This window comes from Eleginops maclovinus, chromosome 2 (genome assembly GCF_036324505.1).
Source record: "Eleginops maclovinus isolate JMC-PN-2008 ecotype Puerto Natales chromosome 2, JC_Emac_rtc_rv5, whole genome shotgun sequence".
Lineage (NCBI taxonomy): Eukaryota > Metazoa > Chordata > Actinopteri > Perciformes > Eleginopidae > Eleginops > Eleginops maclovinus.
This window is the reverse complement of record NC_086350.1, coordinates 14,874,771-14,886,826: the sequence shown is the minus strand read 5'-3', so window position 1 is coordinate 14,886,826 and position 12,056 is coordinate 14,874,771. Positions and strand designations below refer to the sequence as shown.

Here is a 12,056-nt window from a genome sequence, read left to right as displayed (position 1 = left end):
TTCAGAAAATATTTACAAAAGAGCATTTTATGTTTTTAAAGATCTACTGCAGATGCACATCACATAAAACAACTGGTTCTAGTTAGAGTTGCAAATGCAGTAAAAAAAAAAAAAGATTTCAATTTAAAGAGTAAGAAAGATGACATTCTGGAGATTGGTCTGTCATTTCAGAGGGTCTGTTTATGGCTCTAAAGTGCAGCTGTATATGAACTGCTGAAGTGCATTTCTTTTCTGACATTCCACAATATGAAGGTCCATATTATTACAAAGTCATTCCAAGTTTACTAAAGCAGGTTGTTTCCCCCCTAAAAAGTCACAGTCTATGTTACTCAATCTGATACCAACTCAGCGTTTCGGAGTTTTCTGTCAACCTTGCAAGACAAACAGCTCTCTCCCATGCCACCTTTTTTCGCCCCCTCCCCTCCTCCCTTTCTGTCTCTGTCTTCCTGTCACAGTTGCTCATTCGCAGGTTGATGGGTGGCATCAGAAGGGATGAGCAGGAGGCATTTGAGACAAGTGTGTGAGAGACACAGTGGTGGAGAGGGACGTCTCTCTCAGAGCCTGTCTCTGGTCATATCCACAACCGGGAGACAACAGATGACGCAGAAGAAAGGATAACCCGGGCAATCACCCAGGGGCAGGATGGCAACGCGGGGAGGTTACCATAGAGGGAGAGTACACAGAGAGCAGAGGGGTCACCGGGCTAACCGAGCTGCTCTCCCGCTCATGTCCTATCATTTATACTGGGTATTTGACTGCCTGCTGAGGCCCCTCCCCTCCCTTTGCCATTCTCTTCCTGCCCAATCCTTCTCAAGATGTAGAGCCTCATCAAATAGATCTGTGCTGACAGGCCCTGGCTGCGTGCATACACTGACCAACTGCTCTTTTTGACTTTGTGTTTGTGTTTGTGTGAGCGTGCATTTGTGAGCAAAGACAGGCGGGGGAGTAAGTCTCTTTTCCTGGCATCTGACGGGTCTGATTTTTGTGGCAGGGCTGTCAGATCTACGTTCCCTCCACGCCAGATCAATGCCACCACCAGGCAAGTGGCAGCGCCTGATGAGAGCCACCCACCCCTCTGACGGGTGCCCACTACGACAGGGAATATGTTCTTCCAAATAGCAAGCTGGTAGCAACTGAGTGACGCACACACAGACTGGCACTACAGAGGGAAATTGGTTCCTCCACCACACATGAACAAATTCTGGGATAGTGGAAAAATAAAGACGACAAGTACAGAGGGTCTTAGAGTCTGTATGTTGCCTAGTTAACCCAAATACTAGGGCTGTAGGTAATATAAATATGATATTATATTCTGGGATAGGGACTTAACTCTCAAACTAAATATTTGTTATGAATGTCTATAGATGTAAAGGTAAACCCAATCAGCATTTTCCTTTGCAAAGATATGTGCGCACTCAAAGTCATGCTATGATGTTTAATGTGACAAACCCAAATGTAGATCCCTCTTTTCTGATAGCATTAAACAAGGAAACTTTATTTTAAATTGCATAGGGCAGTATATTCTCTATACTATAAAGGTTTCATTTTTTACTGTACAATAGAAAGCCCTACAAAAGTGAACTGTTCATTCTGTAACTGCATGGTGTGGTTTGGGGTTGATTATTATAAAACAATATATTACAGCCTACCTTCTTATATCTTTTTTCAGTGCACCAATTATGTGATCATTTATCATTTGTGTGTGTTTAGTAGCGGAATCAATCAACAACATATAAAGTGACAATTTCATAAAACAATTCCTTCTTTATCAAAAACGAAGAATTATCAATTAAAGGTAACTTTTAAAGAAAGGTTTTTTCCACTTAATCAAAGAAAGCAATGAGGTTTATTCATGTACTTCATATGAAATTAATATACTGTAGTTTTCTAATGCTAATGGAGAGTAACATTTAAAATATACAGTGTATTATTTCTTAACAATTCAGAATGTACAGGTTTGATTCATCAGTAATCAAACAATGTTTTAACAATTGAAGTACTTTAATGGGGATCAATTCCAGGCCCAGATTTGTAAAGGATGATTTTGTCATATGAATGCCATTAAATAAAAACAGCAAACATGCCAACAGAACAGCAACAAACCTTTTCCGTTTTCTATCCCATCTTTCGTGGCTGACATGAAAATATCTGAACTCCATCAAAATGCTAACACAGCGGAGTAACACTTAACTCCTAAGAAGAAGTTCCGCCTGATTGAAGAACTCAGGTGCAATACATTTCACTGAACACATTCTTCACCAAAAGCCAGATACCGAAGACCAAGTAAAGGGACAGCAACAGAGCGAGGCATTTAATACACGGCATCAAAGCCATAACACTAAGTAGAAGCTGCCCACTTAAATCTTTACATTCTTCATTCACTTTAGCTCACCAAACACGACAGTCCCCATAGGCGAGTAATGAATAATCATTAGCAAAAGGTCCACAAATTATTGATGTAAAATAAGCAATGATTCTTTTTTTTGTTTCACAATTTATTGCCATTAACAAGTAACTTGCAATCCAATAAATGTCAGCATGGCTTTCAGTTAATTAAAGGGAAAGATATTATACAGTAATGCAGGGTGGCGTTTATATCTCGATTTCCACAGACTGCAATTTACTGCTGAGCCTTTATTTGAAGGGACCCACAAATAATGGCTATTAAGCCGTCAGAAGATGGACAGGGGATCACATTAATGAAATTAGATAAGGTGGAATGGTGATCTACACAGCCTGGACTCTGGAGACACACACAGACACACTAATCCACACAGACATGCATGCACGCTGCACAGTATGACATATTAGGACTGGGTGCTGTTTTGTTTCCACTTTCCACCTCCTTTTATTTCCCTGACCTGCTACCTTGTGTTTTCTTTTTTTTTTACTTTCTTGCCATCACCTCTTCTGGACTTTGTCCGACCACCAACTGGAGCCCAGTTAGGTGTGCAACATTAGGGCCTGTCAGCTCATCAGGGAAAGTTTCGCTGTTTGTCCTGAGCACTGTAGGCAGCCAGTCAGTCCATCTACACACACACACACACACACACACACACACACACACACACACACACACACACACACACACACACACACACACACACACACACACACACACACACACACACACACACACACACACACATACACACACACACACACACACACACACACACACACACATCCCACTAACAGGGAGGTGTCACTCGGTGAGGCAGCTGCAGTCGCTGGTGTGACTGCTCTCCTCAAATCAGAGACCCTCGTCCCTGTCAACAGCAACCTGGCCCTGAGGCTACCACTGTCACACAGCGTGCAGCCTACCGAACACACTCACACACACACTCTGACTCGGGATGAAGAAAAGGAGTTGGAGGAGAAAGTGGCTGTGTTCTATCTGGAGAGCTGATTTCCACTGTATTAGGGAAACATGGTGATGGAGACGGGGAGGAGATAGAGAGAGAAAGGGAAAAGGGGGAGAAGAAGAGATAAAGGGAGGGTTGAAGGATGTGTGCTTTAGTGAGAACAGTGGGCCTGATTTCCTCCCTGACAGAGAGGCCCAATTATTAGCTGTGACAGTTTAGGGAAATAGGGTGTGAGTGTGATGGGACAGATAGGATCCGAACAGATAGGGGAACTGATAATTGCTCAAGAGACGCCAAAGTCAGGTAGAAATCCGGCTGCAAGACTCACTTCTGCTCCATTTCATGTATACAAATGCAAAAAAAAAAAAAAAAAAAATCATAAAATCACAAATAAGGATGCTGGCCAAAACAAGTCTTAATATTTCCTTTTTCCTCACTTTGTGCTCATCCTCTAACCCAACTTATATTTCTTGTGTGTGTGTGTGTGTGTGTGTGTGTGTGTGTGTGTGTGTGTGTGTGTGTGTGTGTGTGTGTGTGTGTGTGTGTGTGTGTGTGTATGAATGACTTGGTCTGTATTTGTGCTGGCAGCATACATAAGAGGCCCTCTGTGCAATCGGACAAGGTGCCGATATCTCAGTCATGTGACAGTGACTTCCTGTCTGTATGTCAGACAGCAACTGAAGGCTTGTCAATACAAGCTCGTGCTCACATCCTTTCCCATCTACTCAAACACAATCTTACACGGCAAGTAAAGAACCGTCAAAAAAACGCTTTCTTCTTCTTTTGCTGTATGTCAAGCGTCTCCTATTGGAAGCAACGCAAAACTTTAGATTATGACAGTTGCTTTTTTTACACACAAAAAAGCTTAATTATAGTAAAAAATGTAATTAATCACCCCCCAGAATACTGTTATAAATAAGCGTTTGGTGAAATTAAATAATGAATTGTATGGATGTTTAACAGGGCACAGCAGCCATACAGCCTCCATCTATCCCATCCACAATCTCTTCCAGTGTTACATTATGCAGCCTGCTAAACTTAGAGAGAGCCAGAAAACTATTTCAAAGGACAACACTGCCCTCGTATGGCTAGATAATGCTATTTTATCAAGTCATTCATAATGGCTTTACTCTAAAGTTACATGTGCTGCAATTTGGACACAAAGAAATTGTCCAAAAAAAGTGTCAAATGCACCTCATGATAAGTGATCTACATGCAGACATTCTTTAGACGTGTCAATTAATGCATCAAGTAAACCAAGATTTGACACACTTTGACAGAAGCTGATCATTTCCCCTGTTATTTAATGCCACTAACACACTCACACACAAACAGAGGTTGGTAAGTTATCCAGATGAAACTCAGTTTATGCCCGCAGCATAAAACATTCTAGTTTGGACTCATTGGTGCCAGCTACTTTGACTATAACCCATTCAGTCTCTGCTAAACATTTGCCATTGATCGCAGTCAAGCCCCCATTGGCAGGTCTAATTCATTTACGAACTTGTCATTCCACATCATTGATTAAGTTGTCCTTCATCCCAGCTTTAATTATATGCAAAGATAAAAGATTTTCTCATTATTGTGTTTAATCTAATGAAAGGCCTTGTGCTACAGCAGAGGCTGGTTCAGAGGTCCAGACTATTGACCTTGGAGGGCACAGCTTGCGGATGAATGTTTTTAATTAGACAGAGCAGACAGCTTTGGGAGGGAGAGCCTCAAGTTGCCTCTAAAGCCAGAGGGTGGTACAGATATGCAAGGAGCAGTTTAATAGATCTCAGCAGGTCCCTTTCGCTTACCTGTATGTTGATACAAATAAGTGGAATTATTATTTCTATAAGGATAAAACTATTTTAACTTTTTACATTTATATCTTAAAATGAGATTAACTATCTACTTAAAATTGTCTTTTAATTTAGGCTAATAAACCACTTGGAAGTTCAAGTTGCTTCAGTCACTTGCTGACATGACACCTTAAATCAGTTCAAATGGAGTAAACATTAGGTCTCACATTTGTTTGAAAAGGTTGTGACTCAGGGTGAAGTAAAATGTATGTCATCATCATGTTATGTGATTGATATCTTTAAGCCAATTCAATCTTTAAGCAAAACAGATTAAGTGCATAATATGTCCAGGTATAAAACATCACAGCTTTTTCGTTGTCCTCAACAATATTCATATTTTTTGGCCACACTTTGCCCCCTGTGATTAATACATAATAGAAGTTGTACTAAAATCCAATTTAAAAAAAAAATCTGACTTCAGGTGTAGTAACATGATGCTGCATTGATTTGTGGTCATTAGGTCGAATGACATCCAAGATATTGAAAAAAATCTAACATATTTCCATACAAAAAACATTTTCCTAGTAATTATTATATATAATAGACCAAGCAATAAAAGTGGTATGTCTTATTTTTCCTGTTCAGTAATCACACATTGTAATGACTGAGAAACAACGGGTCACATGAAATGAAGGCTTCTGATTTTATATGATTATTTTCCATTAAAATATTTATGTAAAATTCAATTCATGACTCATGATATTTAAAACGGTCATTTATTGTTGGTCCCTTAGTGAAACTGAGTAAAAAGACGTAGCTAGATCCGGAGTGAATTTCTATGGAATGTCCAAACTAGAACTAACTTAAAGAAAAAACCCAGACAATTAAAAAGGAAACAGTGACAGTGATTAAAAACAGCTGTGGACAGGCGCAACATGTAGCCAAGCCTTAAGGCGGAATAAAAGTTTAGAAAAAAAACAGCAAAATGAAACACCAATCACCAAGACTTATAAGAACACATATGCAAAACAATAGTACTTTAACACAACAGTTGCAGCCACAAGCACAAGCAGGAGAAAAGAGAGCTGTGCAGTTTTTTAAAACAAAGTGTATACCATAGACTGCATGGTATCCTACACACACGCACATAACACTACGTTGACGTTCTTCTTTTACACATATCCATTATAGTGAGTGTTTTGTTGTAGCTACTAACCTGTCTGTATGGCTTTATGTAAGCATTGAGGCCTGCAAAGTCCTCCACAGTTTGTTAGTGTTTCAACTCTCTGCTCGTTTATTCTCAAAGCATTATCACCAGTCCACTCTCCAGCCTCTCTGTCACATGAACTCTGCAAAGGTTCAGAAGGCTGAATGTGGCTCTGTTCCTCGGTGAACGCAGAAGTCACCGCTGGAGTCAATCACAAACATTTCAACAATTAGCATGTTAGCCAAAACCTGGCATGCTCCTTTTAGGCTTGTAATAAGGATGGGTTTGAGGTGTGTTTGATTTGGGTCACTGAGTGTGCTCGCTGGGTGGTGCGGTACGTCAGGTAGATGCAACTTCTGATGATGCTTATTCAAATGTAGAGGAGTAGGCTACATAAGACCGTATTTAAATAAAATAATCACTAGATATAATAGTATAATCACTGAGTTAAAAAATACTAAAACAAAAAGTAGTATACACTAGTAGGAATAAACCCCATGTTATTAGCTACGTATAATAACACACAACAAAAAAAGACAATATGATATTTCCCTGTAGGCCTAGATCTACTGCAAATAAAAATGTTTATTTCTGAATCAAATTACATAACAAAACCAAACGCTTTAATAAATGACAGGTTTCATTGGTTCATAGGGGGACTCGAGCAACGTTCTGCACGTGATATTTTAATTTACGATTAAGATGCGACACAATTCTAGAAATTTAGTCATCACTATAAAGCTTAAAATATATGTATTTTTAGCAGCTCTATTTATGGACAGCATAATTTTTACAAAGTTTGACTTCAGTCCTATGACGCCTCTTTTTCTTAGTTACAAACAAAATTGACATTCATGAGGTCGACTACGTGCTATACCTTAAATAATTAGTGAGAAGACTAGTTTGAGGCTGAGCAGATGCAACTGAAGGAATACACCACTAGAGGACAGTACTGTACTGCCTCATATCTGCCATTATGGAAACAATGTGCCAGTACTGTACTATCCTAATAGATTGCAGTTCATAAAAAGTATCCAAGTTAGTTTTTCAACATCACGTTAATAATCTTGATAATCCACAGAGTAGAACAGTTAGGTCTGTTTTGGGGGCTGTCATTTTATTATCTTTATTTACAGAATACAAATTTGTTACAGCCCGGACTAGCAACTAACTTGAAAGTTGCTTTTAAATTGAGGACCCTCCATATCACTTCTGCCAAATCACAATCTTTATTGGTACTTTTAGTGATGATACTTGAGTCTTTTCAGATCACCTGGATCAAAATATAAAAAGAGAAACACCAGAAAAAAATATATATATATTTGTGTTATCACAATTGGCCTGAAGTATGATTTTACACTATTTTCAAATAAGGGCAAAATCTTAATTTACAAAGCTGCACACAAACAAAGGCCACTTTAGCTAATACTTTAGGACTTCATCGCCAGTTGCCACATATCCAAACAAACACAAGGCTAATAACCCTTTGGACTTCTTATCTGATTCCTCTGGACAATAACCGTTGTACATTATTCAGAGCTACCTGATGATGTTATGGCTCATACTTATCATTGTTCTAGCACAATTGATGTCCAGAAAGCACAATGAGCTTGATTTTGCAAATCAAGCCAGTTCCTTCTCTTTTGAAAGAGAAGATGACATGAAAATGAGGAGTTTTCATTTACTCCACCTACTCCTAATATCTTAGGGCTTGATTTCTTTCCCGTAACATCTCACACTTCACAGAGAAATGTTTCATTACAAAAGCAAAATGTTATCTTATTTATTTTCTGACATAGTTTACTGCACGGTATTAACACATTTTACAACCTGAAAACTGTTCCAAATGTAGCCTTGGCTATCCCCCTCCAGCCATTACACAAACATCCACCTACTGTATGTCACCAAAACATATGGTCCCATGTGTACATCCATCCTCCATTAGTTGACAGCTCATGCTTTTCAGCTCCATCAGTATGTAGCTGTTAGTGGTCCAATTCAGCATCAGACCCATGATACATGTGAACAGAAGTAATCCACCGCTAGGTGGCATTATGCATTCACTTCCTGGTGTTTCATTCATACATTGATTGAGCCAGGCCTGTCTGCTTGAAGGTCTCAGCCACCTGTCTGGAGTGCTGCATCTTAGCCGACAGAGCCTCGAGGACATCATTCTGGTCTACTGCAGTGGCTGTCCGGTAAATGAAAGTCCCCATGGACTCCAGACCCCTCATACCTAGATTCACCCCACAACCTGAAGGAAAAAATCGAGTGTAAAGGAAAAGCAGAAATCAGAAACATCATACAAATAAAATCTCAGTAACGCGCAACGCATTTTTATACTGTTTTTCTTTTCACACCCTTAAAGTTATAGTTGAATATGAACAAAGACACATACATAAACATAAAGCAGCATGAAGACAAAACCAGATATGCGTTGACTGAAAGGCTATTGAATGCAGTAATGAGTCACACACAGACATAACTCATAAAAAATGTATCCTCTCCTTTATTTCCATATTGCTTTTTCTCACTCTGTCTCATGTATTCAGAGGGCTCTCTGTTCTGCTTTATATAATGTTTCACCTTAATCAATACTTTGAGGACAAAGAAAGTGTAACATTACATATTAGAATCTTGTAGAGTGTCAAAGGGCAAAATATCCCTTTTTATTCTCAGCAAAGCAATAAACAAGGTTTTAAAGAAATCTGTACCTGTGTCGAAGTTGAGGACACGTGCTGCCTCCCCCTCCACAGTGACCGCCACATTGTCCCCCTCTATGTAGGCAGCACTGATGCGTCTGTGTGATAACTGAATCTCAAAAAGACGGCGACTGCACTGCATGTGGTGGAGAGTGACATCATTTAGACGGGGCTCTATGTCTGTCTTATAAACATTGAATGACTGGTGGAAAATGTTCTTCATGATCTGGCAAGAGAAACAGAAAGATGTCATTTATAGCATTAGTTAAAGGTGTAACTTACCATTTTTTAACAAATCTGCTTGTAAAGTGAGTTCCTTATAAGCATTATAACATTAACCTTGATTATTTTACCACCCTTTATTAAATGGATTCATTGATGAACAGAAATTACAATGCCACTATTGTGAACATCAAATTGATTATTTCTATGATTTTGCAAGCAAAGTTTGCGTGTCTTTGTCATATGATATGAAAACGCATATCTGACAGGATATACACATTAATTGTAATGTTTTTAAATTCCTTATCCAAAGCAAAGCAATTTACCAAATAATTAAAAAATATATTTGCAGATTGATCCATGATGAAAAAACCATAAGTAGCTGCCCATTTAAACTGTCTCTTTTAATAACCCTCTGTAGGTCAAAAGAAAAACCCACTTCTCAAGGTTTTGGTGCAGCTTTTTTTCTGTGTGTACCAAAGCAACTGTGACTCATGAAAGCACTTTATCATTTCATGTTGATGTGTGGACACCGAAAAAAAACCTTTTTTGAGCCTTTTCATTGATTTCAAAGCAATTGTGGGTATTGAGTGACAAGCCTTGCACATTCATTCTGCTAAACTCTGCACTTCTTCGACCCATACTTACAGAGTCATCTGTAACTAAGTAACAGTGTATCTGATTGGCCACCCACATAGCAACAAGTCCTCCAAGGATAGTCTTGCTACGTACCTGTGTGTACTACACACTCCAGGCTACATATGTCCAGAGCAGTACTTGTCATGAAACATAGAGTGTGTAAATAAAACACAGACTGCCCAGCGGTTGTAAATGCACCCACAGCCTGTAGTTGAGCACATGAAGAAAAGATCCTGCGCACCACTTGTTCACTGAGGTATAAAAGGGAAGGGTACAGATGGCCTCGGTAGACAAAAACACCAGTGATGTTTATTTTCTCTTTCCCCATTTCTTCGTCTCATGCTCTCTTTGCCTTAGACACACTCACACTCAACCACATCCACAGACTTAAACACTTACACACTCACTCACGCAAACATACACCCACATAAAGACACTAATGGACTCCCAAAATAGTGCAGTCAAAGCCCATTTGCTGAATGAAAGGTGAGCAATAAGTAGCTATTTCAGCACAGTGCTGTTTACTGAGATATTATTATCTGTGTCTCCTGGGCATTAACATGGAAAAACTGCAGAACATCATACAGATCTGGAGTCTTTAACATCAACAATAAGTAAGCATATCTCAGATTTGATCAAAAGTATAAAGAGAGTCTCACAGAGGAGTTGGCCGTGTGCCTGAGGAAGCGGACCATCTTTGTGTCAGAGGCAGGGCAGAGGAGGGCCATGTAGCGGTTTCTGAAGGTGCCATAGATTTTCAGGTGGAAGCCAGGTTTGGCCGTTGGATTTCGGTGCTCTCGGAGGGCCTCCATCCCGTAAGCCGACAGGTCGAAGTAGAGGCTGTGGGCACGGATCTCAGGTGTGGGTACCTGCAAAAAGGAGAGGCAAGTAAAGAAAGAAGAGAAAAAAGATCAAATAATTTCAGATATCATAAAAATATACAAGGAGATTAATGTCATATTTGTCATTGGACATTAAAAAGATATCTAATTATTATCTTAGCATTCTGTTATGTTCATGTGGTGAACACATTACAGCATTATTCATATCTTCCTGTGGGGCTGCAATCATTTGAGTGGAGGTAAGAATAGCTTGATTTTTATTCAGTGCTTTATTCTGGCAAGGACGCCCCATTTTCCCTCAAGCCAGAATGGATCAATTTTATTTTCAATGACATAAGACAGCCAAGTGGGATAAAACAGCATTTATCACAACCAAGGGAGATAGTGAGGGTACAGGAGGCGACTGGGAAAGGATGGGAGCGATGGTTGGGACAAGCAGGTCACATCCTGAGAGGTAAATTCAATCAGTACAGGAAACAGCCAGGGAGAAAAGGGGCCAATAAAAGGCAGCCACACAGTCACTTCAGAGAACGTGACATGAATGGTTATGGTGGCAAAGAATAGCAAGGGGGGCTATGCTTGTGTTCAAATTCATACAATGTCTTTGTTTCTTCAAACAAATGCTCTTTTTTCTACAGATTGTCACTGTTGGTAATAATCATTAGCACAAGTAAATCTTTATGAACGATACAGCTGCAGCTAACAATGGCTAATGTCTCAGATGATGTAGGAGACCACTGCTGTAAATATAATTTGTCTGCAGTTTCAATGTCTCCTCCTCCGTAGAACAGCAAGAATGCAGTATTTGTTTTTCAGTCTGAACAATATTTCTTCTCCCAAAGGCAGATCAGATGTCTTCCAAAAATGACATGGTTTTACCAATTGATTTCCTGTTTTATTGATCTGCAGCTTATGTTATACAACTCAAAATCAATTTCACTCTGAGGAAGGGTTCCATATTCATTTTTCAGTGTTTTCTGGGGCTCTTCCAATTAACCATTCAAGGTATCTGAATGATCTGTTTATATAATGTCGAATGACCTTTGGCAAACCAAGTGAAAACATTGTGGTGAGTGTTTTGATATATATTTGATCATATTCACATGGCAGGGATCAGCCTTTGAGTCTAGCCATGTTTTTCATCAATGTCACCTGCTTCCATCAAAACAACAGCTGCTCTTATCAAATTCAATGAGAAAATGAAAATAGGGCTGCTGTTGATACAGGCGAGATCCAACAGTCTGCTGTAATCTGGCTGTTTATATGAGAATCAGATATTGTGTTGAGCTGCTGCA

The 12,056-nt window shown here is 39.4% G+C and overlaps 1 protein-coding gene across 1 annotated transcript in view; it reads right to left on the bottom strand.

Moving 5' to 3' along the window:
• Positions 1 to 12,056, bottom strand: part of si:dkey-234i14.6 (uncharacterized) — a 94,669-nt gene that overhangs the window by 79,572 nt on the left and 3,041 nt on the right. The window contains exons 3-5 of the mRNA XM_063901045.1: positions 10,579 to 10,788; positions 9,071 to 9,284; positions 6,366 to 8,610 (exon numbers count right to left, since the gene is read on the bottom strand). Coding sequence (XP_063757115.1) covers positions 8,432 to 8,610; positions 9,071 to 9,284; positions 10,579 to 10,788 — 603 coding nt within the window. The 3' untranslated portion in view covers positions 6,366 to 8,431. The remainder of the gene's footprint in view (positions 1 to 6,365; positions 8,611 to 9,070; positions 9,285 to 10,578; positions 10,789 to 12,056) is intronic.